This window comes from Tamandua tetradactyla, chromosome 12 (assembly GCF_023851605.1).
Source record: "Tamandua tetradactyla isolate mTamTet1 chromosome 12, mTamTet1.pri, whole genome shotgun sequence".
Classification (NCBI taxonomy): domain Eukaryota; kingdom Metazoa; phylum Chordata; class Mammalia; order Pilosa; family Myrmecophagidae; genus Tamandua; species Tamandua tetradactyla.
The window spans coordinates 78,865,203-78,892,666 of NC_135338.1; the positions used below are offsets into that span (position 1 = coordinate 78,865,203).

General features: G+C 36.9%; 2 protein-coding genes across 3 annotated transcripts; both read right to left on the bottom strand.

Moving 5' to 3' along the window:
• Window positions 1-1,088: 1,088 nt before the first annotated feature.
• SNRPN (small nuclear ribonucleoprotein polypeptide N) lies at window positions 1,089-15,272 on the bottom strand. 2 transcript variants are annotated; one of them, XM_077123996.1, is made up of 8 exons: window positions 15,195-15,272; window positions 8,465-8,522; window positions 7,380-7,531; window positions 4,294-4,405; window positions 3,689-3,841; window positions 2,032-2,170; window positions 1,384-1,509; window positions 1,089-1,256 (listed from the first exon to the last, which is right to left on the bottom strand). In XM_077123996.1, the coding sequence occupies exons 2-8, from the start codon at window positions 8,465-8,467 to the stop codon at window positions 1,219-1,221; spliced, it is 723 nt and encodes a 240-aa protein (XP_076980111.1). In that variant the 5' UTR covers window positions 8,468-8,522; window positions 15,195-15,272; the 3' UTR covers window positions 1,089-1,218. The 2 variants fall into 2 exon arrangements, with proteins under 2 accessions (XP_076980111.1, XP_076980110.1); XM_077123995.1 differs by lacking the exon at window positions 15,195-15,272 and having other exon boundaries at window positions 8,465-8,586.
• On the bottom strand, window positions 15,214-27,180 carry SNURF (SNRPN upstream open reading frame). The gene is made up of 3 exons (XM_077123997.1): window positions 27,047-27,180; window positions 18,406-18,501; window positions 15,214-15,344 (listed from the first exon to the last, which is right to left on the bottom strand). The coding sequence occupies exons 1-3, from the start codon at window positions 27,058-27,060 to the stop codon at window positions 15,239-15,241; spliced, it is 216 nt and encodes a 71-aa protein (XP_076980112.1). The 5' UTR covers window positions 27,061-27,180; the 3' UTR covers window positions 15,214-15,238.
• Window positions 27,181-27,464: the final 284 nt, after the last annotated feature.

A 27,464-nucleotide genomic window follows, 5' to 3' on the forward strand; every position in this document is an offset into this window, starting at 1 on the left:
TTCACAAACTCAGAGAAATATCGTATCATATCTGTATTATACAACTCTCCAAAACCAACTTTATTGTTCTTACCTGATAATCCTTGATCCTAATGGCAGCGACTCAATATTGTTGGTGATAGCAACTGTGGATGCTATGCAGTCACTTTTCCCTCTGTGGCCACCCTTGCAAGGACATGACTGAAGAGATGGAAAAGATGGCATACACAAAACTCTGCTGGTAAAGCAAAGGTAAAAACAACCCCAATCAATGTATCAGTGTCAGATTTTGCAAGTAGTTAACATCAGTCTCTAATTATAGTACTTAACCTAAAGACCTAAAATCAATATGGGTGCTTCACTCATTGCTTAGTAGAATGATCCTGAAACCTTAACAGCAAATCTTAAAAATCTCCTCCCTCTTTGCAACTTCACAAGTATTTAACACCAGAAATGCAATTGGATATAATCATAATTTCTACTGTAGCATGCCGATTATTTTATACGGTGCGAGTTATTTTATTCTAAGTAACTACAAGTTAACTGAAATATGCAATCCCATGCCTCCCAGTACCAAGGCTCTGTCACTTATTTAATTATTTAAAAGTAATACTCACTGTAGTGAATGATGATTAATCCAGGATCAGGTAACCTAATCTAACCACACTAGGCACAAGGGCACTGTAAAAGCTGATCAACTGAGATAAACTTCCAAGGAAAAGAATTACTTCTTTTTAACTCCTATTATAAGTGCTTTGATTTAATGAGCATAGTCTGATTTCAGTACCACAGCTTTCTTTAGCACATACATGGCCTTACAGGATCTTTCATCCTATCCACATATTCCTTCAGATAATGTACTATAGAAGAGCTAGGAGGCCAGTGTGAATCTTAGCTCAAACTTTTAATCTCCCTCATCACTAATTTCCACAAAGCTTCTATTGATCAATACTAGTGAAGTTAGGAAGCAGAAAAGTGTCATACTATTTTTTTCAAAAGCACCAATGAGAAAAATGATTTAAATGAGTTGTTTAACAGGATTCATCTTTCATAATAGCTTCAACCCCAGAAAAATCAGTCTTCACTCTATCAACAAAATCAACAGACAATTTAATTGCTCTATTCATTTATTATTTGCTAATATTAATGCAGCAAAGAGGAGACAAAAAGCTCACAAACAATCTACAGTTTCACAAGACGCACTGCAGGAAAAAGTGATTAGAAAGGATGAATAGAATCCTAGGGTCTTGGTGGACGCATTCCTGGGGGAGGTGGACCTGGAAATGAGAAAACAGAATTCCGTAAGATTATTTTTAAAAGAGCATACAAATATCCAGGTCCCCGGCTACCACCAATGGGCACACTGGAACTTAAAAAGTCCAATAGCACCAGTACTCCGCTCACCTCGAATTCCTGGTGGAGGGGGTCTCATTCCTGGAGGGGGCATGCCTATTGGCGTCCCTCGAGTAGGGGGAAGCCCAATTGGTGGGCCCATAGGTGGTCTCATACCAGGTGGAGGAGCCATAATGCCTACAAAAGAAAATCGGCAGAAATAAAGCTTCATAATTCAAGTCAGTTAAGTTGAAAGAATTCAGTCAAAAGTTACTATTTAAAGAAATGGACCCAGATCACAACGGGAGCCTAACCATTTTTCTTTGGCCATTACTCCCATCTATCATCCTCAACTGAAGAGTCCACAGCCTTTCATTAAACTCTAGTATGGATCATAAGGTAGCCCATGACAAACTCTGGGATCTGTCCTGCAACTACTTGTTGAAGAGTGCTTTGAAAACTATTGCTTTTTTCTTTCTTTGTGTTGTATACATGTTATGTTATACAATAAAAAAAGTTTTAAAAAATCTTGTATGCTGAAGAATAAAATACATAATCTCCAAGTGACTAGTTAGGAACCTGGGCTGGGCCCTAATTCAATTCTTAGAGAGTATTTTCAGTCATCACTTCCTCAAGATAATACAAGACTAAAACACAGACTGAATGAAGCCTGTACCTAAGAACCAAATTATTTTGTTTTTTTGTTCATCAAGCCCTTACCTGGAGGTGGGGTTGCTCTGCCCACAGGTGGGGGTGGGGTTCCCCGACCTGGTGGGTACTGTGTTGGAGCTCCAGCAATGCTGGCAGTAGCAGCTACTGCAGCAGCTGCTACAGTGCCTCTTCCCTGGGGAGTCATAACCTGAGAAGGCATGGTCAAAAAGACAATAGTTTCCAAGCACAGAAAATAAATGAGGTCACCAATTATTAAATTCTAAATAATTATAGCAGCTTCACGCTTTTCCTACAATTCTAACATTAAAAACATCAACACACATGAACCAAAATAAAAGAGCTAAAATCAGAAAACACAAGGGGAAATTTTGGGGGACCTTATATTTTGCAATGAATTCTTACATATGACACCAAAAGCATAAGCAACAGAAGATAGATATATTGGGCTTCAACAAAATCAAAACTTTTGTTCAAAGGACATTTTCAAGAAAGTGAAGACAACCTACAGAATGGGAGGAAATGGTTACAAATCATATCTGATAAGCATTCAATATACAGACTATGTGGAGAACTCCTACAGTTCAAAATCAAAAAGAGTAACAGTTCCGTTTAAAACTGGGCAAAGTACTTGAATAGATACCTATCCAAAGATATACAAATGGTCAATAAGCATATGAAAGATGCTACACACATTAAAGAAACACAAATAAAAACCACAATGAGATATGACTTTATACTCACTAAGATGGCTGTTATTTTTTAAAAGATGCAAAATAAGTACTGGAGAGCATGCAGGGAAATTGAAACTCTTGCACATTGCTGGTGGGAATGTAATAGTGCCAATATGGAAAACAATTTGAAAATTCCTCAAAAAAGGTAAATATAGAATTATTATATAGTGCAATTCCACTCTTATGTATATACCCAAAAGAACTGAAACCAGAGACTTAAACACCAATGTTTATATCTGTATTATTCGCACTAGTGAAAAGGTGGGAACAACCCAAGTGTTCAATAGATGAATGGATAAACAAAATGTGGTTACCTACATAAAATGGGGTGTTATTCAGCCATAAATAGGAATTAAATTCTAATACATGCTACAGCATAGATGAATCTTGAAAGCACTATGTTAAGTGAAATAATATAGACACAAAGGACAGAAATTGTGATTTCACTTTTATGAAAATCTAGAAGTGAATAAATGCAGATGATAATTATATGAGTGATTACCAAGGGCCTAGGGGAGTAGAGAAGAGAGTGGGGAGTTGAGTAACTAGGAAAGAGTTTCTAATTTGGATGAAAAAGATTTGGTAAAAGATGGTGGTCATGGTAGCACAACACTCTAACTTTAATTAATGCCACTGAATTGCGCACTTAAACTGTTTAAAGCAAGTTTTATGTTATACACATTTTAAAAACATAATTCCTTCTTAACTAAAATAATCCCTTTTGCATTTCCACAAACCTGGTATATTCAAGCTTCTCTTTACAAGTCAAGTAAATGTGGTAACTATTATTAAGGGGGTTTAATAGGACAATGGTCAATTTAGATAGTTAAAATCCATTCTTCCTGCATATTTGTCCCTCTGTTACCTCTGCAACTATTATACTGACAGAGTACAGAAGGGAGACTCCGTTTTCATTTCTCCTCAGCTTCAGCCTCCAATTCCCATTAGAATAAAACCCTCTCCAGGTTTCTCACCTGTTGGGATGGTCCCCCAACCCCTCGGACAGGGCCTGCTAATCCAGCAGGCGCCTGGGGAATTGGGACACCAGCTGGTACTCCTCTGCCAGCTGCTCTCCCAACTCCAGGGCCTCCTGCAGCTCCAGCAAGTGGCACCCGAGCAATGCCAGTCTGAAATTTAAAAATTAGACCTTGAAACCAAATGATTCACCCAAGTTCTCAATAGCCTTATTCATAAAAAGATCACTCCTCTCCACCCCTTCAACTTGCCACCTATCTACTATTGGTTCTGCACTCAAAGGAATAAATGTGCAGATTTTCAAACTGAATACTATATTTGACGAAGTATGAACCCATCCACTTTTATGACTATAACAACAGAAAATAAATCAGTAATGTCCAAACCTTTTCCAGATATTATCCAGTGCAGAGACTAATTTAGCAGAAAACCCTTAACCTCCAAGTACAAACAAGCAAGAAATGACATAAAATATTGAGTATATTTTCATTAGCAAAGGTTTACTATAATGTGCCTTTAATTGCTATTCTTTAATTTTGCAGATATTTCAAATAAAGCAGTGCCCTTCCATATCAAAGTTCTGTCCTGCCCTACAACTTCTTACATCTTTGGGGGGTGGTCCCTCCACAGTCATGGAAACCAAGTTCTCCCCACGCAGCAACACCAGACCCAAAACCCGCTTTTCTTCACGCTCTGGCTGCTTCACATTCTTTGGCCTAAAAATCATAAGTAAATTTTAGTTAAGAATCCATCACTCACTGAAATTTATACAAAACACATATACATAGTACAAATTATCAGTTAAGTAACTAATATCAAGATGTTCACTTAGGCATCAAATAGATACTTAAACAGTTCCTGAGCTGTGATTTAAAAAAAACAAAAACAAAAACACCTAAGAATCAGAAGAATCAGGAGATACATAAATTAAGTACAGCATGGTAAACTGTAAAACTCTTTTCCCAGCAAACTTCAATTCTTTCCAAAAAGTTTCCTTGACACTCCACTTGGGCAAAAGTAATTTCTTCTCTTTGAAAACAAAAACAAATGGCACTCTCAGGTAGGACATGAGATTTTGCTGGTTTGTCCAAATTGATGCCCTGATGAATCCCAGAGTGATTCGATCAGTGAGTGGAAAAATATCTGCAAAGCCCCTTTCGGGGAGTGGTGAGAACAGGGAGAAATTCAACTTCCCCAGGTTGAATTCTTAATATTCTCACAAGCAGTGTGGACAACCAAAGCTACAGGCTGAGCCCCCAGTCTTGGGGTTTGTTCATATGAAACTTAACCCCGCAAAGGATAGGTCAAGTCTACTTAAAATTTAGGCCTAAGAGTCACCCCCAAGAGAGCCTCTTTTGTTGCTCAGATGGGGCCCCTCTCTCCAGCCAACACAACGAGCAGTCTCACAACCCTACCCCTCTCTATGTGGGACATGACTCCCAGGGGTGTGGACCTTCCTGGTAACGTGGGACAGAGATCTTGGAATGAATGGACACTCAGCATCAAGGGATTGAGAAAAACCCTAGAATGAGCTGAGACTTAGCATCAAGGAATTGAGAAAACCTTCTCGACCAAAAGGGGGAAGAGGGAAATGAGACAAAGTGTCAATGGCTGAGAGATTCCAGAGTGGAGAGGTTATCCTGGAGGTTATTCTTATGCATCAAGTAGATATCACCTTGTTATCCAAGATGTAATGGAGAGGCTGGAGGGAACTGCCTGAAAATGTAGAGCTGTGTTCCAGTAGCCATGTTTCTTGAGGATGACTGAATAATGATACAGCTGTCACAATGTGACTGTGTGATTATGAAAACCTTGTGTCTGATGCTCCTCTTATCTACCTTGTCAACAAAGGAGTAGAACAGATGGAATAAAAATAAATAATAGGGGGAACAAATGCTAAAATAAATTTAGTTTAAATGCCAGTGATCAATGAAAGCAAGGTGTAAGGGGTATGGTAGGTATAATCTTTCTTTTTTCTTTCCTGTGTTCGTTTTATTTCTTTTTCTGTTGTCTTTTTATTTCTTTTTCTGAATTAATGCAAATGTTCTAAGAAATGATGAATATGCAACTAAGGGATGATATTGTGAATTACTGATTATGTATGCTGTTTTATTTTGTTTCTTTATTTTTTTAATTAATAAATAAATTTTTAAAAATGGCACGACTAAACCTTTTAAGACAGGTAATATTTTTAAAAATCATTTTTAAAATAAATAAATCTTGATGACAAATGACAAAAAACTGAAATAAATAGGAAGGGTAAGAAGGGAAAAGAAGATGGCATATAAAATGGTAAAGAAAAAGGGCTTCGGAATCAGGTACCTGTTTATTTCTGACCTTTCCACTTACTAAGTAACACTGGGAAATTAAACTGATTGTAGATTGTAGTTTCTTCACATGCCAGTAGCAAATACTGGATTAATGTTCACTTTTTATCTAATCGGGTTTACATTACACTATATAAGTAAAAAGCAATTAATACAATACCACTGTAAAATCCCATGAAGTATTATAATAGAGTAATATACATGAATTAAAGGATTATTTAGGTGAAATTTTTCTCCCAACTTGGTCAAAATGGAAATTCTTCTCTTAACTTGGTCAAAAGAGAAATCAAGAATATGTCTGAAGTACTAATCAAATACATTCTTTATTATTTATCACCATCATAAGGATATCTATACTTTTAAGTAAAACAGTAGATTATATAAATTAAAAAAAAGTAACACTGACACATCTACCATCCTAGTATTTCTGCAACAATCCAAACTGGTACAAAGGAGACAGAGAATAAATGAAAGCAAAGAACAAGAAAGGTCATAGATTCCATTAATTCAATTTTGAGAGACTATATTAGACCATGACAGTCAAAGTCAAACATCTCTTTTCATATTTACAAATCAAATTGAAGTTAACATTAAAGATGTTAAAATTCTGCATGGTACATCTTTAACTGTTGGGATAGAGGAAATCAAGCTGATGCTTTTGGGTGATGATGCCTTCTAAGTTCTGCTCAAAAAGACATCCTTTATGTCTACAGATACCACAAACATTGATCAAAATATTTGGAATGACACTCTGCTAGAGAAGCTTCCCAATCACATATGTAAAGAGGGTATCCTGTGTTAAGGCTTCTCCATCTTTCAACAGATTGTTATCCCTAAAAAACGTGATGGGCAGATCACAGATGAATGAGCAACATTTGGGGATAAGCAAATAAACAGTGAACACAATGATTAAAACAAAATACAGGACACACAGAGGCTGGCATTTTTTAGAATTGGTCTTGACTATTTCAATCCTATCCTAACTCCTCAATCATGAAGAACAACTGCTATGCTCTACTTTAACCAGGATTCCCTCAGTATGAAAGACTGCCACAGAAACCAACTGATTATATTGTGCTCAATTGAGACATAACATAATTGTATTTCATCATACTGTACAATTTCATTAAAAGTAGATTCATGTTTGTTTTTACAAACTTGAAATAGTTTCATGGATGCAAAACTTCAAGACTGGGAGACTCTGATCCAATTAGAAGATGAGACCCAGAGGTTAGACAACAGAACAATTCTGTAAATACTTCTTCTATCTCCTCGTTACCCTCCCTCTATTATGCTATTTTCTGCTCCAGCCTTGGATTCCCACTGCCTCTATCTCAATTGCCTTCACCCAAACAGGTCTTACTTGATCTTCCTGAACTCATCACAGTCACAGAGGATCAAGTTCATATGCTTGTCAAAAGCCTTAAAGGTGCCAATGAAGATTCGGCCATCTTGCAGGATACATCTCATTCTATAGTCAATGTGCTGTAGCATCTTGCTGCTCTTGCCCACAGTCTGGAAGGAGTAGGGTGAGAATTAATAATCAGTTTGTCTGAAGCCTAATTTACTACCCCTGTCCAGTCTGTTCCTCAATCCTATACTAACCCAAACTTGGTCTCAACTTAACAAAAGTTAACCCTGTTCTCCTTTCTCCATCTCTCCATACCTAGTCAAGATACTGGAACAAATTTGGACAGAGGACAACACATAACTCTACTTCTCAGAATACCTCCTTGGGCAGTTATCCCATCATAATGGTAACTGAGTCTATTTTCTCTTAGAGTGCTATCATTCTAATGCATGTCTTTACATTCTAATCCCCTTCTTTTCCCAAATCAAATCTCATCCTCTTACATAACACTTGATCCTGTATAATTTTTCTTCTCCCTTGGATACCAACCCAAATGTAGGAAATTCCTTCCTCTATCAAAAACTTTGCAACTCCCATCAACCCAATGCAAACATGATAAACTCTTTCATCCCCAAAGTCTTCTCACAATTCTATCACACCCCACCCCATCAATATCAACTAGAACTTTGAATCACCATTTCTCAACCATTTTTTTTTCATTTTTCCCCCAAAATACTTTATTTTAGGAGAAATAACCCACAACGAAATTTTAATATGCTATATATGATGTATTGTGCCCCTTTAGCAGGCTGCAAACCATCATAAATTCACTGAGTGCTGTAACGTTGCTATTGAAAATGCATGCTCTAGAATGCCCACCAACCGTTACTTAGCTAAAATCAAAACTGTTCAACACCCCATCCCTCTACATTCCAGTCTCTTCTCTCCCTCTATTGGAAATGGATCCAGCTCTGACTCTCTCCAGACAGACTGCTTTGTTTTTTTTACACTGAGAACCCAAAATTCACCCTACACCTTAGAAAAACATTCTTTTGGACCCTTACAAGATTCCCACCCCTCTTCCTTAATCATCTTACCATGATTGCTGTTCCACCAAATCCAATATCCGCAGTCAAGATTCTGGATCCTTAAGACCTAGGGGAAGGCTACAGATAAAGGTATGTGCAGGTTCTCCTACAAAGAACGCAAGCTGAGCAGAAGCTTCAAACAGTAGATGGAGCCTGCAGAGGAAAGCATGTTCTAGCTGCACTACAATCTACATTGCTTTAAAACAGGCAGACAATTTTGCATGAAAATTACACATAACTTACTCAAAAACATTCGTCCTTTGTGATCCCAATATCCACCAAGTCACCCAATTTAACTATTCCCACTCTTGCCACAACCTAGGATTGATGAAATTTATTGAATTTAATTTTACCTGGCAATTCTCTAACATGCCAAATATAAACTTCAATTTCCATTCTCCAAAAATAGTGTTTTTTCCTTCCTCCTTATTTAAGGTAGTACTTCACTCTCTCTGGTCCAAAGCTAATACCAAGTCATCACTGTATCAACATTCTGATATCCTCAAATTTCTCCCTTTCCATGACTGCTGAGTCAGTTCAATCTTTCATTTTTTTGACTGAACTCTTCAACTGAATTATTTTATTTTTTCCCCTAAAGCTACTTCAAAATGGTGCTATATTTCTTCACAAAGAATCAAATTTACTACCACATATTTGCTTAAGACTTCCTATCTCAAAAGGGGTATACAACCACTGAATACATAAATGGGGATATGGGTAATTTTCCTCAGTAATTGAAGGGACATGTATTGTAACAAGAAGCTTTAATTTTCCCAATATGCTTAAAATTATGCTATTAAAATATGACCACCACGTTTAGCCAGAACTGGTACAGGGTCTCAAACTGCTGTTCACAATCATTAAAAAAACACAAAAATCATTACATTACTTTTAGAAATCTGGCTCTATCCATAGAGTACCATAAACAAAATCTGATATAATTGTACATTTAACAATGCAACAATTTCCAATTAAGACTTCTCTCTACTGATTTCAATACAGAAAAACTGGTAAGAGTATAAGTAAATTTGTTAAGTAATTTTTTTTTTTTAACATGGGCAGGCATCAGGAATCGAACCCAGGTCTCCAGCATGGCAGGCAAGAACTCTGCCACTGCGCCACCATTGCCCACCCAGTAAATTTTGATTCATACAGATTTTGAATAATTTCTGGATGTGAATATGAAATTAATTTCATGGTAGTTTTTAATTACAGCAGCATCACATCACCACAGTAGGGAAATAAAGGAACACAGTTTCCCACATAAAGCTATATGGTACTAGATCTTAAGAGAATATTATATCAAAGTAATAGTTAACAAGGATATTAAGATGTATGTAGGTGGTGTGTGTCCCTCTAATTCCCAAAATTTGATGGCAATTAAAAACATGCTCAGGAAAACCTAGAGGGGTCCTATTGTTTAAAAAATAATTTCCCGATACCTCAAATATCATGGTTACAAAGTACGTTTGCAATTTGCATCAGTAAACTAAGGATTACTCAGCATACCTCCCCTAACCTTTGTTCCCCACAAGGAAACTACCAGTGAGTATTATCTGAAGATTTCCTTGGAAAGCAATCTACCCATACCTTCAACACTGTCTCCACTCCTCTAACACTCATCATAACTGACTCTAATACAATACACATGTATTTTCGCCCATCTATCTCATAAATGTTCTGAAGGGTACAGGAATTATGATTGCGAGAGGACACAAGGGTGATAAAAAATATTCAAAAACTAGAATCGATGGGCATATGATTCTGTTATGTTACTAAAAATTATTATTTATACACATATAGCAGATGTATTTTAATGGTATCTAACAGATAAACCAATAATAAGACTGTTTTTTAAAAAGTTAAAAATTCCTGATATTTGCTCAAGCATTACGGACTGCCAATTTAATAAGCCAAACCCTCAATCTGGAGGTTTGCCCGAATAAAACTTATTTCTGAAATGGCAAAGCTAAGCCTACTTATAATTATGTCTAAGAGTGACCCCAGAGAACCTGTTTTGTTGCTCAGTTGTGGCCTCTCTTTTTAAATGAACTCTGCAAATAAACTCACTACCCTCACCACTACATGTGACATCACTTCTTATGGTGTAAATTTCCCTGGGAAGGTAGGACATAACTCCCAGGGATAAACCTGGCCCTGGCACCAAGGGATTGAAAATGCCTTCTTGACCAAAAGGCGGGGGAAAAATGAAACAAAGTAAGGTTTCTGTGGCTCAGAGATTTCAAATAAAGTCAAGGTCATTCTGAAGGTTGTTCTTATGCAAGCTTTAGCCAGATATTGCAAATTGTTACAGTATACTAAGTCCCAATCAACTGTACTCTGAAAAACCTGAGAGAATTCTTGGGGCTCTACATAAGACTCTATAAAAGTTTTTCTTAGTAAGTTTATTTTTTTCATAAATTTAAGGCCTCTACTAGTTTCTAGAGCATTAGAATAGCTGTAAGAAAATATCTGAAACTGTCAAACTGGAATCCAGTAACCTTGATCTTTGATGACTGCTTTTACTGCGTGACTGTGTGATCATAAAAAAAACCTTTTGAATGACATGCCTTTATCCAATGTATGTGAAGATGAGCAATTAAATAAAGACAAAATAATAATAGGGGTGATTAAGGAGTATGGGACGTTTTGGGTTACCATGTTCCACAGAAAAGTAATAGAAGAAACCACTAGAGCCTTATGCACCTTTTCTAAGACTTCATTTAATGGAAAAACAGCAAAAATTTAAAAAAAAAACCCTATGATTTCTCAAATGAGGATAAATGGGACGCAGCATCAAAATAAACATATATTGATACAAGTTTAATCAACTTGTCAATCAGACAAAGCTTTTACCTCCATGTGCCAAAATAGTTTATAGATTTCCAATCCAGCATCAGTTTCAAAGGTTGTATCTCACTGGACATTTGATGAATAAAACCAAGAGATCCAGACAAGGTTTCTTTATGGAATAGTTAATGGAAAAAAGGGAAGATGAAGAATCCTGTTTGTAACTATCCACCATCTGATCTGAAGCTGACTAAACCCCTCACACACAATGCTATCACACCCTTATCAAGGTAAGTACTAAATGCATCTGGTGATTTAAGTTATGGCTCAAACAAAGAACTGGAGACCAAGAGAATACAGGGACAAGGGAATTTAGTCTTAATAAAATGTATAAGTGAAAGAGGTATACATTTCATTTACAACTCAAAATAGGGGCTAACAGCCTGAAAAGGTGAAAAAAGGTGTCCCTTAAGATGGATTTGAAATTTAGAGACAGTTATTTCTTGTTCTCTAAATCTAACACACTGCAATCCTTATAAGGAGATGGTATGCCACTTTGTACAGTGATGCAACTTATCTGCACAACAAAGGAGAACAAAACATTTTATAAGGAAGAAGATAAAAGATCAAGGACATCACACTGCACCAACAGTAAAAATATCTTCAGTCCAAAGGGCACACAAAGAACATGGCCCTGAGTCCTTGACACAAGATACCCTGGGATCCCTCACACCTGCAATTCTCAAGTCAATTCTCAGAACTGAAGTTTGGACTTTCAAATTATTAAACCACAAAAAATGCATAATTCTTTAAGACAAAGTAAAATAGCACGGTCAAACTGCCAAAGCAAACACAATAAATGGTACTCCACTAGTGGCTTAAATCAAATCTGTTTTCTCCATAGAAAAATGTGCATTAAAAAAAGAGAAAATACAACAATATGGAAAATATTCAACCACAAAAGCAATGCCAATTAAACCACAAGATAGCAATTTTCCTTAATTGAAACTATTTGTGGAATAATGATTTCTGATGATAATAACCACTGCTTATAATGATCTCTTAAAGCAATGTAGCAAGACGAGTCATAAATACTTTTTCCCTCAGTCCAAAACTAGATATTTAACATGCTAAGATTTTAGATACTAAATTTTGAAGTAAACTATATAAAACTATTATTCATAATGCCTAGCTAATTATAAAAACACAAAAACTACTGAAAACAGGTAAAAGGGAAAAGTAAATTGTTAAATATTCAGTGACTAGACTGATTTATTCATTATACACGATAATCATAAGGACTGCTTAATGAAATGAAGAAACATTAGTGAAAGACATTTCTAAGAAGAGTAAACAGAAATTGAATTAGCTCACCAACATGACTGAAACTAACCAGCTTTTAAAAAAAAAGACAAATGGATACAATGACTGAAAGAAAAGTCAACCTAATGCTGTGGTTCAAAAACATAAATACAGAAAGTCTTTAATTTATCTTCCCATCTTTCTTTATTTATTGCCTGCTTTAGATCAAAACATAAAACAAAAGTTACCAATTGTTAAAATATCTTACCTATCCACTTAGCTGTACAAAAGTCTTTAGCATAATTCCTAGACCTGACCTTTTTACACAGGAAACTCTACCTTGTAAATATATCATCAACAGTACCACCATCCCCACTGGCACCACTGTGGTGTTTTATTCCTTGACCTATATCTCTAAAGCAGCAGTCAGTCAACTTTTCCTTTGAAAGGACAGGTGGTATTTTAGGTTTTTAGCCCTTCTCTGCCATTCAATATCTGTGGCAATTACTCAAATCTGGTATAACAGTGTCAATGAATATAGAGGCCACACATAAATGAATGGGCATGGATGTATACCAATATTTTACTTACAAAAAAGCAATGTATCAGAGAGTTTGCAGACCCTTTGCTCTAAAGTGATACTAATAACTAGCACTGTTTAGGTAGATGAGCCATGGAGACTAAAACAAATTCTGATCATCAAAAAAATTAGACAGTCCTCCTTGCAGATTATAATATATGATTTAAATAATATTACACTAATTTAACAGGCGATGTGAATGAATGTAACTGAGGAACGAAAAAGTATCTGAGTGTGCCATATGCTCCAGCCAATTTCACTTCTAGGTACATACCCAAGAAAATTGAAGATATTTGTATATCAATGTTCACAGAAACCTTACTCACAATAGCCAACAGTTAGAAGCAAACCTGTATCTGTCAACATGTGAAAAGATAAATAAAATGTGGTATACATATAAAATGTAGTATTATTCCACCATAAAAAGCAATGAAGATCTAATACATACTACAGCATGTATTAGAAACTTTAAGACATCACGTTGTGTGAAAGAAGCTAGACACAAAAAAATAAAATAAATAAATAAGGTATACTTTCACTTACATGACATACCTTATTAAGCAAATTTACTGAATGGTGAGTAAATTAGGCTACAAGGAGCTAGGTGAGGGGAAATAGGGAGTTACTGCTTAATGGGTCCAAAGTCTGTTTTGGGTAAAGAGAAAGTTGTGGGAATGGATGGTGGTGATGGTAGCATGATGTTTAGAAAGGAATAGTTATCACTGACTTATTCACATGAAAGTGGATAAAATGAGAAATTTTGTGTTGTATGTTTCCACAACAAAATTTTTTTTAAAATGTCTATCTATACCAATGCACTGAAAAAAGCCCTTACTCTGAGGAACAGGTGGACAATTATCAAAAACCATTATCTCCTTGCAACCCAAGTCCATGAAATTACTGGAAAATATTATGGAAAAGAATCAGCAAGGCAGGACTATCCATGCTAGAAAATTTGTTTGTCTCCTTAAATTTAAAACTATTAAGTGGTGGCCAGAAACAGGGCCAAATAATTGTAGCATATCAAAAACAAAAAAGTAGTTTATCAAAAACAAAAAGAAAAAGTCTTGAAAATCACTAACCCCTACCTTCCCTTCTCCCATTTTCTTCTATTAAACCCTATGGAATAAGAACATTCTAATAAAAGAGAATTACAAAGGAAAAAAACAAAGCACTTTACTAATCTCAAATTTTGAGTAACTCTTTCCTAATAATGTAAGCAATCAACATAAAAAGACAGACTGTAAATAAATCTACATCACATTGAAAAATCATAGATAGTATTTTATTACATTGTCTGCTGATGGAAATACATTGGTGAAGAGAGAAAGTAATAAAAAGACAAAACAATAAACAGGGACTAATTAGTAAATAAGCATGGAAACATATTAAGCTTCTCTAAAATTCATTGCTAATGAATGTGAAATATATTTATAACTCAGCAAGCATAAATGATATTGTAATTAAAATCAATGCTTGTGAGAAGTGTATTGTGATTGGTACTCTCACAATTTTTAAAACTATGATACTAATATAGTATTTCATAATGTAAGTTAGAACCTGTACCATAAGTTCATATAACCTGATCCAATTTATTTTCACAACTGCATATATGAATAAATGATCTTATCTAAATGCAAAGCTCTTCACTGGCGATTTTTTAAAACTATCAGCAGAAAAAAAATGAAGTCGCCCACAAAAGGGAATCATAAAATATTCACTAGCAAGATATTCAAAAAAAAACCACTTCTAATAAAATATTTAATTTAATATTAACTTAATAATCAATACAGCAAAAATAAAGGTAAAACTACACAAAAAATACTCATGTACTATAAAGACTACTGGGCAATAGAGAAAAATGACAAAAGTATCAGGGCAGGAATATTAGGGCCTGATTTTACTTTTCAAACATTCTGCAATGAGCATAATTATGATATGAAATTTTTTAGGAAAAAGAATCTTTTTTCTTTTCTTTTACCTTTCCCAGACAATACAGAGAACCCCAAATATCCTATTCTTTAATGGTTTAGTTATACCTTATATCATTACTACATCAGCTCTAACCTGGGTTTCACTTGAATCAGCTCTCTCGATGTTCCAATAGTGCTTTAACCACCTCTTGGTGTCTCAGCTAAGAATGCCTGTCTCAGTTCAGCCTGGAAATCCACCACAGGTACTTGCTGCTGCTGGGATCGCCTCTGGTACAACTGACACCTGGACAAGAGCAGGTTATATACATATTCATAAGTGATAGGGAGATAAGTATCTATATGGATGACATTAAGAAAGAAAAAAATAGAGACCCTTACATTTAAGGAAATCCTAATTTAGGGTCAGAGATTTCCATTACCTTTTTCTTTTTACTGCATGGGCAGGCACCGGGAATTGAACCTGGAAACCCGGGTCTCCAGCATGGCAGGCAAGAACTGTGCCTGCTAAACCACCATGGCCTGCCCTCTATTACTTTTTGAAGAAACTATAAAACAGGAAACAGGTAGGAGCCTGAACAAGACGATGGTCAAGGAACTAAGGGATAAACCCAGGGAACTACAAAACCAAGACCTGCTTTAGGCTTATAAAGTCTCATAAGAACATCATAGGTACCACAACCATCATTCACTTTTGCTTTCTAAACGTCTTATCTGGGAACATCCTTTATCACCTGATTGAGGGGTATCTGTTTGTTTGTTTTCAGGGAGCAGTAAATAAGCTATTCTCTGTAAACCATTAAGGATATTATCCATGCTGAACCTCCTGAGAAGTTACTGCCTAAAATAAAGAACTGCCAGGGTCAAGGTTGTTTAACAGCTCTCAAACTATGTAAGGCAACCATCTACTAGTAAAGCAGGGAATCCCAGAGAAAATTTCTTAACATATTTCCTATCTGGCTTCAATTTCATCTTGTGGTTAGGTAGATGTGAAGAAAGTTACAAATTGTGTTGGCTAATGAGAAAAGCCTGAAAACAGTCATCAGAATACTACATCATATCCCTCACCCCACTATGATTCTTCAAACATTCATTAAAGGGTACAACAGACTACTATTTGTAACTAGTGGGAACAAAAATCACATTGAAAATAGAAAGTCTTCTAAAATTTTAATATTTGTATTTCCAAAAGTCAGGGATTAACTAAAATTACAAAAAGGCTTACATAAATGATGGAAACTGTCTTTGTTATATAAGGGACTCAATTACATCTGTGATAATCTAACAATTTATAGAAAACCAGGTACAAGTCAGAACCACTACAAATTGTAGGATTATTACTAAATTATAGTTATTTTCTCCAAAGTACAAAAACAATTTTTTGTTGCTGATCTTTTCTTCTATCTTGTCCCACCTCTGATACAATATAAAGGAGGTAATATGCCCTTCCCTAATATCTTTCCAGTCAACTGTGATATTACTGTAAGAAACCTTACAGTCCCTGTTACGGTCGATTGACTTGTATCTTTAAGTGCAGATAAGGACCTACCTATCCCAAGAACAAGAACCAATAAAGTACACCGAACAGAATTTTCTCCTTTTGAACACATCCATCTCGAAATAAAGCAAACTAAATTAATACATGGGATTTTTAATACATGAAGCTAGGCTTCTTCTTCAGGGCTCTAGTCACCTTATGTGTCTATACAAAACATGAACTGACCTTGAATGACAGCTATGTGCAAGGGAGACAGAAATGGTCCTGCGCCAAGAGACCGTGCTATGGCAGAAGGCAGAAGGAGATGCAAACACAATAACAATTTGAAAAAATCATCTGCTAACAACTACATTTCCCAAATTTCTCAAGCCATGATTTTAAAATATTTTTCTAATTCCTAGAAAGGACATTTTAATCTTCAATACAATTAAACAACAATACATTTACCAAAATATTTAATCTGATAGTTCAACAGTAAGAAAAGTAAAAAAAAACTGGAAATATGTATCTAACAGGAAAATTGATTTTTATTTTTTAAATCCTTCATTTTATATATATATAGAAAACATCCAAGAAAACAATTGACAAAGGCATAACTTACATTGGAGGAAAACAGAAATAGTATTAAACCAAGTACATACAGGAGAAATATCATAAAGGTATGCTTTATCAACACAAAAATCAAATTAGTAAAATAAACAATTTAATAATATCTGGTCCTGATGTCATTAAAATTATTAGGAAAACACTATACCACTTAAAAGTATGCAGCAAGGGCCACAAAATATTTTAATTGAGCCAATAACTGAATCTGAAATAAATCAGATATTATACACATAAACACACAGAAGTTGGCCTCTAAATATAGGGAATTCTGGCCTTAATGAGATTACAATACTGTATTAAAAAGGCACTGCTTTAAAAGTCTTTCTTTAATGATAAAACATAATATACATGAAACTATTCAGAAGCAGCTGGGTGTGGAAATGGGACTTGGATAATAAATTTTTCCAATTTTCTCTGTAGTTTATCTTTTCACATTTTACTCTATTTAAAACATCACATTCCAATCACTGTATTTTTAAGTCTTTATTTGGGCATTCTCAGTTCTACTTCCTTTGTTATCAAATGGCAATTAAATCTCTGACCTAACATGGCTCTAAAAAGCGTTTCAGATAAAACAATATGTTCCCTGAAACTTGACTTAAAAGACTATTTCCTATTGCAATTTCCCATTTGGGTTCAAGCTGCAATCCAAAAGACTAAGTGAAATCTAAGTAAGATGCAGCCTATATAGTATTTATGTCCTACAATGCAGAATATGAATTTGGAATGAGATTCAGAGGAGTGTAGATTCAGAAGCCTCCAAGCTCTAAATTTACAAGACGTCAAGAAACAGGAAAGAAACTGCAGCACCAAAGAACAAGAGCCTATTTGGTGATATATCTACTGAAAACAGAGCAACCATCATTTCCAGGAGAATAGATTGAACTTCTAATTCATATTCACTATTGATTGGGGAGATATTTTGTTGTGTCTTGGTTTGGCTTTTATTTCTTCAATTTTGCTTTGGGTTTTTTGGAAGGAATGAAAACTTGTTATAGATCCTTTAAAGCTAGTACCCACACAATTCCTCCAGGAAGACTGACATCCAATAATTAAAGTTTGGGAGAGGGTGCAAGATTGATGGATAACAATTAAAACACACAGCCATAACCATGAAGAGTCACCAAGAGATTCCTGAGCATATATATTAGGCAGGGTTTAGAGACTATCAATCCCAATTACTCATCCACAGATTATACAGATGGGAAAATTACACTACTTCCCTAACTCAGGTCATACTCACTCTTGGTTGCTCAATGAGGCTGTCCTTCTACGTTTGACTTGGACTTCTATCTCTGGCACGTGCTGTTCTGTAGTCCGTCTCAGGTGTAAGCGGTCCCTGAAATAGAAAAACAGGGATTTGTTTGCTAGAATTCATCAATTTATGAAACGATAATTTACTTAATTATACTTAGAACAATAATATATTCTAAATGTTTAAAGTGTTTGCAATCTAATTAAACACAAGACAAAATTTCAAAGGTCTTAATCAATTTACCAGGCAGGATCTGTCCTAAACCACTTTCTTTATCCCTTTAGTAGCCCTTTCACAGCACAACATACATACATGTAATATCACACTCCCCTACCAAGTATGCAATAGCTATTTCCAAAGATGGTTTAGAAAAAAAATATTATTTTAAAAATATATACATTTGTATTGTATGATATAAGCATAAAGTTTAATTTACTGAAGCAACCTCCTATGCAAGTGTTGCTTTGCTAGGATTTACAAAAGAAAATGGCTGCTCCAAGAGACTGAGAATGAAATCTTTCCCCTGGGTTTTCCACATTAGGAAGGAATTGCAGGATCTACTAATAAAACTGCAAACTAAAAATGCTAATCCAGGCAGATATGAAAAAATGGCATTTTGCAAAATGTCATGTAGCATAATAATTCAAAGGCAGAATTCAAAGGATATATTCTAAAAGCAAATTCTCTGAATCCTAGCTATTTTTTTAAAAAACTAAAATATAAGTCAGTTATTACTCTAGTTATTACTGACTGAAAAATCAAAGTAACTCAAATGGCTTAACTACCCTATGTTGTTTAACTGCTTCAAGAACTTCAAATATTTATATAAGTCATATGTAATAGATCTTTAAATGATAAAATTATATACATTGCTAATTTGTGACCTTGGATTATGCAACGGATTCTTAAATGACACACAAAGCACAAGAAACTGGAGAAAAATAGATAAATCTGACTTCTCAAAGTAAAGAAAAAATTTTCCCTCAAAGGACACTGTTAAGTGAAAAGACAATGGCAGAACTGGAGAAAATATTTGTGCATCATAGGATTAGATCCATTTCAAGAGTTTATGATCCAGAATATGTGAAGAATTATTATAACAAAAATAAAAAACAACCTAATTTAAAAGAAGGTAAACTATCTTGAATAGACATTTCTCCAGATCTACCAATAGCCAATAAGTACATGAAGAAATACTCACTAGGGTCATTGGGGAAATGGAAATCAAAAGTACAATGTGATACCCACTTCAAACCTCAAAAGTGTGAGAAGTTAAAGAATTTGGAACTCTCATAGTCTGCAAGAGGTAAAAAAAAAAAAAAAAAAGTGAACAGTCTAGCAGTTCCTTAAAATGTTAACTCAGCAATTCCTCTCCTAAGACTATAACTAAGAAAAATGAAAACTTATGTTAATACAACATGTACATGAGTTCATAGTAACATCATTTATCTTAGCCAAAAAGTGGACACAACCCAAATATCTACCATCTGATGAACTATTATACAAAATGCAGTATGGTATGGTATGGTATGGTATGGTATATCAATCAATAAAACAGACTATCATTAAGCTATAAAATTCCACTTAAATGAAATGTTAAGAATAGACACCTCCAAAGAGACAGAATGTAGATTCATAGTTCTCAGGGGCTTGAGGAATAGGTACGAGTGGGGAGTGACTGCTAGTGAGTACACAGTTTCCTTGGGGGTGATGAAAATGTTCTGAAATTAGACAGTGGTAATGCTTGTACAAATTTGTAAATACACTAAAAATCATAAATTTTCTACTTCAGAGTATCAATTTCATGGTATGTTAATCAATATAAAATATTTATATATACACATGGCCACATAGTCTTTGTGAAAGATCTTTGAGGAATTAAAAAATAAACTGCACTGAAACACTCAATGTCTACCTCCACTGAATTGTATTATGGAGCTACCAACTTTCAACCTGCTCAATTCTCAGAATGCAAACTAATGACCTCTGTACAATACACCTGGACAAGATAAAAGAGGCACAGGTATCTAAGGAGGAACCCCAATACACACACCCAGGCACACCCCAACACACTTGTTTTTCCCTTCCAAACAAGCTATAGAGGTTAGAAAAGAAGTCAGCAATACCAGATTTGAATTTGCCAGATTAAAATTACATTTCAGCTTCACAAAACATCTTAAAATTCATGATTGCTAGCTTTTTCTTTCTATAATTTATATGACTGCTAACATTTTTGAGACCCAAACCTCTTAATGAACACATTAAAAATGAAGACACTTTGCCAGAAATTGCTCTGAAGCATACAATAATCTGAAATTAATCATCGACCCCAGAAAAAGGAAGTGTTCATGTAGTTTAATTTACTTTGTGGCTGGATATACAGCAACAAAAATGAACAGCTAAAAACATGGAAAATTTTAATGTCTCCTATCTTAGCACAATCCCTCCACAAAAATGAGTCCCCAAAAGTAAAATAGAGGTGGGGAGAAACATGGTCATTCCTAATCAGAAAAGAAAAAGAGCCAGTGTACAAAAAAAGCAGATATTCCACCAGTTCAATTTTCTGACTACATATTTTTAAAGGACATGCAAAATCAAGAATGAACAGTTTTACTTTGAAAATGCTGTTCTAGATAAATACATACACGTGAATATATATACACACACACTCTTCCTAATTGCATCTCCAAGCCAGAGATCAACATTTCAGAAACCTAAGAATTTCAGGGGGAAAAATGAAGTTTTATGCAACCAATGTTAATTTTGTATCCCCTATCACTTTTCATTTAAAAAAATCTGGAAATATATTGAAAACCAAAAAGTGATAGGCCACTACAATTTTTTCTCTAATTTTCCATAAAATTAAATATGCTTTAAATCAAAACATTCAATAAAAATTCAACAAAGATAGCAGGAAAAATACAATAAAACTTTTTTAAAAACAAGGAAACGACGTGAGATCCTAACAGTAGGCACCCCACACCCTGTTCTGATCTAGTCATTTTAAACTAGGGTCCCTTGCTAATTTGTACATCCTTTGACTATCTTCTTCCCAAGCTAAAGGAGGGCTGTAAACGGAGTAGTGAGAGGTGGCAAGCTAAGAAAATAAAACAAACAAACAAAAAAGAACTAGAGACTAATATAGTAATTATATTCAAATATGACCCTCGACCAGATCTAATAATCAAATGTGTATCTGCTGGTAAATAAAAGCTTAAAGAATAAAAAAGTGAAAATACTTTGCAGAATATAAAGCAAAGCATTTAGAAATATGTTAAAATTTATTTTAAAAATACAGCCAAGCACAGGCCACGGTGGCTTGGTGGCAGAGTTCTCGTTTGCCATGCCAGAGACCTAGGTTCGATTCCTGGTGCCTGCCTCTGCAGGAAAAAAAAAAAAAATACAGCCAAACATGCATATCCCAGATTTTCACAATTAAAAACACTAAAAATGTTTAGCTTTGATCAGAAACTGGGGAAAATAAAACTTTTAGAAGTGTAATCTTATCCTTAAAAGCACAACCTGATATGCATCTATGTGATGATATTGGGAATTACTGATTGTATATGTAGAATGGAATGATTTCTAAATGTTGTGTTAGTTAATTTTTTAATTAATAAAAAAAAAAGCACAACCTGAAACAAATTTTTTAAAAGTATAATCTTTATCACAGCAATCATACTTCTAAAAGTTTGAATTATCTTACAGAAATATAATCCAACCACAATTGCTTATAATAGCAAATAAAACTAAAAAGTGATCCCACTGAACATCTATAAATACATTTGATTGGTACTCAAAACTGAATAATAAATCCAATAAAGAAAAGAGAAAGCTACTTATAATTAAACCATAAAATGAGGGGGGGGTAAAGACATGGTATGTATGAGTTTTTTCTTTTTTTCCTTCTTTTGCTGGAGAATAGTGAATGTTCAAAAAATGATCATAGTGATGAATACACAAGTATGTGATGATATTGTGAGCCATTAACTGTACACCATGTATGGAATGTATGTTTGTAAAGATTTACAATAAAAACAATTTAAAACATATAGGTAATCATAAAACTAAAAAAAGAAATATAATACAACTGTTTATTTATGAGTAAAATACTGAAGTTATAAAGCATTATGCCTAGTATAATACAATTTTTGTAAAACAATGCTAATAATATTTTAACAAAGACACAAAACAGTTCTTGGAGAGCAGAATTTCTGATCCCGGCTATTTCTGAAGGAAGCCAGGCCACTTGGCTGACCTGGTATTCCCTACTCAAAGGCACAGCAGCCCACACCATTCAAGCTGTTAATACTGTTGATTATTTCTGATAATCAAAATTAACAGGAGTTTGTTCTGGAACATTCCTCATCTTTAAATATTTGAGTACTGTTTTAACATATGAAAAATACAAACACAAAACATACTCCCTGTAAGTGAATACAAACATTAAGTAATCTCATGGATATCCATTTTCAAAGGAGTATGCATATCATCTTCCCACACTGGTTGCACAGAACAAATGGATAATCACCCAACCAATTCTCCAAATACTTCCACCACAGACTGCTTCAAAATTAACCTTAAACCTATCTGGAGCCCAAGCGACTATTATCTTACTAGGCTATACAAAAATTCCAGTTCCGTACCCCTAACCCCATTCTGCTTATAGCAAAGGCAAACATTATTTCCTAAAACAGCAGGGTTGCTAATCCTGTATCCTAAAATTAAAGCCTAAAGGCCCTGAAAAATAAGGTCTACCCTCCTCCTGCGGTTTCAAACTTACCTTTCTCAATTTAAAGAAGGAAATTGACAGCTCCTAAAATTATGTTGCACAGAACACTGAATTCTCTCATCTTTCTCTCAGGTCTTTTGCCAGCAGTCTTTAAACCTTCCCAGTTTGGCTTAAGCCAATGGCATCTTTTCATAAAATAGCTTTGAGAGGAAAGTGGGATTAACTCCTGTGTCAAAGATCTAAAGGTTAAGATGTAGTCACTAACAGCCATATATCAACGCTAACAAATCCTCACACTTACAAGACATTTAAGGACAGAAAGACAGAAGATGCCAAAACCATAGGCAATTCAGTGCCTGAAAAAAAAAAAAAACTTGGGAAAACATCAAAACTATAATTCTGGGACAACTGCCATTCAGAAACAAGAGAAAATACATGCACGTTCTACCTTCACTGAAGGAAGCTGCCTTAACCAACAACTACTCTCACTCAAGCTTCCTGACTGGGTCAGAAGTAAAGGAGAGGGGCAGGAGAAGGGGTGATGTGAGTACCCTCCTTCCCAAAGCCAAACGCCTTTCTGATTCTCCAGTGGTAAAGTGCGAATGTACACTGAGGAAAGGGGATCGAAAGCATCACTATCCCTGCCATGGTAAGGGCTTTACTCATACCCTACTACTAGAAGAATTTTTTCTAAAAATAGGCAGCACAGACCAGAGTCAAATATACAACTATTAAGTGGAGGCCTTGGAATGTGAAATGTTAGAAACAGATCTTAACGTTGGCACATTAAGAAAAGGAAGAGAGAAAGTAAGGAATAAATAAGTAGAATAACCATAAATGAGGGGAAATATTTCAGCCATGAAACACTGGAATCATGGTAAAGGGAAACAAAGAAAAGATAATACAAATGAAGTTTTGTAAATAAAAATATCAAATACTACCTTGCCAATAAAACAATCCCTTGAACTAAAACCTTTGTCCTAAAACCCAGGAAGACCCCATACTCTCTCTCCATTTAAAAAAAATTCTTGATATTGAGCCACATATTAATGGGGCAGTGAAGAGAACTTGAAACTTCAGAGCTTGGCAGGAGCAGGCCAGGACCTGCGAGTCCGCCATATTGGATTCCCGACCCAGAAAGACCGCAAGATGGCGGACCAGACCAGACAGTCATCTTGAAAAAGAGATGAATGATCCAAAGTTAAAGCAAAAGAAAATCTGAAGTATCTTCCTAAAAGTAGGGAAAAAATAGCACAGAATAGGTACCCCACACATATTAAAGACCGCTACTATTTTTCAAACTATTAGAAGGGAAGGATTTCAAGAACAAAGATTTTCTGCTCTCTAGATTTACCTTTTCCTTACATTTACATTCCAACCAAGCACAACCAAACACACTAGTTCTGACAGACTTATTTGAATAAAAAAAGGAAACAGATGAAAAACCTGCAAGGGGAGAACCTCAGTTAAAAAAAAAAAAGCAAAAAAATTAAAACTCTTTTTTTTTTACTCTAAAACAGACAATTTACTCATTAGCCTTTCTCACCAAATTGTCATAGTAGTTACGACTTCAAAAATGATCAAAGCATTAACTTAAAAATCTGAGGGTAGGAATTCCCTGACCCAACCCATACCCCCAGCCCAACGACATTTTTTTTTTTAAACTTTTCTGATCTCCTCTTCTGTGCACACCCAACTCACAGCTCTTATCTCCTAAAAGCCTGGGAAGGGCCAGAGTGTTTGGCTCCTCCTCAACTTAGAGTCAACCATGCCCCATCCCAGCGGTTTAAGGAAACTATCTATGAGTCAGGGATCCAAATGGAATATCCAAAGATTAAGAAAGACAACACTCTAAGTTGTCTCAGAGGTACAATTATCAACTCTGGAAGCGGTAATCAAAAGCCAACGGAAACAGAGTTACATAAGAGGTTACTGATTCCACTTCGAAAATGGAGAACAATTAGACTTATATACAGTACGAAAAAGGGAGAAACCACAAAATGAAAATGAAAAAGTAGACCCTTTCTGGAAACTCGGGGAAAAAATATTTTAAATATCCTGCGCTTGCTCTATTATTGATGGAGGCTGCCTCAAACAGCACAGCTGGTCTTGGGGCAAGCCACACCCTCCTTGGCTCCCAATCCCCAATCCCCAACCCCCCCCCCCTGCAGAAAAGGAAAGGCGCATTACAGCAGCGGACTGTACTAATTCCACCTCTTCCCCTCCCTTCTCCCCTCCCCACTTGCAGCACTGTAGGGAGGGGGCAACCACTGCCAGGTGGAAGCTGCATAAAACCATGTCCTTGCCCTTCACTGCAGAACATCAGGTAAGGCCACTGTCTCAATCAGGTGGAAGCGTAGCTGCTGTCACCACCAGGCGAGACTGAGACCTTTCCCCACCTCCCTACCCCAGGTGGGGCGCAGGCAACTGCCTTCTCTGTCACGCATATGCACACGCCACACCCTTCCCCCACTGCAGGGCAATGGAAATGAAGTAGCCAAAATTCCTGGCACAGAGTGTGCTGAGATGCCCCTCCTCCACTAGGGCACTGTGGGGAGGGGGCGGCTACCCACCTCCCGCCACACGCCTGCGCAGACCCGCGCCTCTGCAGCAGCCGCCATCTTTGAGCAGCCGCACAATGACGCAGGGCGGCGCAAGAGCCTGGCCCCAGACTGAGTTCCAAGATCGGATTTCGAACGCCAGGCAAAGACAATGACAGCAAAAGGCACCCAGCCCCAGAATCTCACTACAGCTTTTAGGAAAGACGCAAAACAATCTATGCATGCTTATCCACTATCTTCTCGCTACAACAGCCACAAAATTAGAAAAATTTCTGCAGCCATCACTTCATTTCAAGGAAGGGATAGTTTAAAAAAAATCAAGGTTAGTCGCCACAAAAGGAAATTCGGGGAACAGGAAATATAATGTTCTCATTTTTCTTCAGTGGGGGTACAAGTCTCCTTTCACAAAATAAATGTCCTTCTCTGGGTGGCTCAAATGCCCCCTCGTCCTGTAGATATCATCCCTCTACCACTTCCCCATCCATGCCCCCTCCTCGCCATCAGGACCACGCAGTCAAACCTTCTCCACCGCCATGACCATCCAACCAATGACCCTTTTCTCCACGCCAACGTGGCAACTCCCAGCTCCCCCGTGTCATAACTACCCCTCTTGCTCACAGCCATCATGGCCACTGGCTGCCCCTCCCCCTGCCCAACGTCTCCCAACTTTATCCCTCACTCCCAGGGAATATAGCAACTCCCACGGCTGTCTCTTAACCTCCCCGCCACCCCTCCTTACCACCTCGACAATCCCACAGCCTCATCCCCAGGGCTGCACCGACCGTACTACTGCCCCTCCCCCCACTCGCCATGCCCATCTCACCTTGTCTACTCCATCACGGACACCTCAACACCATCCCATCACCATGGCCACCCCAACACCGCCCCTCGCCTTCCCAGCTGCCATGGTCACCACACCACCTCTCTCCGCCATCCCCTCCTACCACTGCGGCTACCCTGTTGCCCCCGAACTTTGCTTCAGTCGCTGCCTCAGACCCACTGGACAAAGGGCTGTCTGCAAAAGGACACAACGAGATGGACAGGCAGCACATGAAGTGCCTGGGCACAACAGGCCGCAACACGTCGATGTGATAACAGGCCCGATATAACGAGAGAGGATGCGATGAGAGGCACAGGATACCGCTGGAGCAGGGAGACCTGAACACCTCAGCCTTCTGAGGTGTCTCCTCTGGTTCTCCAAAACAAAGGATTTTAGAGCTCGGATTTCAGATTCTCCTACGATTGCTAATTACTGCAGATTTGAACATCTGCTGAGCAAACATAAATGCCCACCCCCTAGGTTGCCTGGATAAGGACGGTCCCCCGCCCGGCTGACCTGGCCCGCTCCATTGCGCTGCTGCTGCCCGCTCCTCACGCCAGTGCGTGGAGCATCTCTGACTGCCGCTCGATCAGCACTGAACCTGCAGCTGCGACGCAGGGTAATCCCTATCGCGGTTCCGCCCTCTCGCGCATGCGTACAGCCTGCTTCTGTGGACAGCCACGCATGCGCGCTGGTTTGCCGCAGTGCCGCGGTGCTGCCTTGGTCCTGCCGCGGTGCTGCCTTGGTCCTGCCGCCGTGCTGCCTTGGTCCTGCCGCAGTGTGAAGGTGGCCAGCGCCCTCCCTGACCGGAATGACCGAGGGAGGGGGCACTGAAACCCAGCACCTGCAGCGCTGATTTCCTGAGAAGAGGCCTCCAGGGACCACCACAACCCTAGGGTCTAGAGCCATGTTTCCCTACGTTTAAATTTGTAAA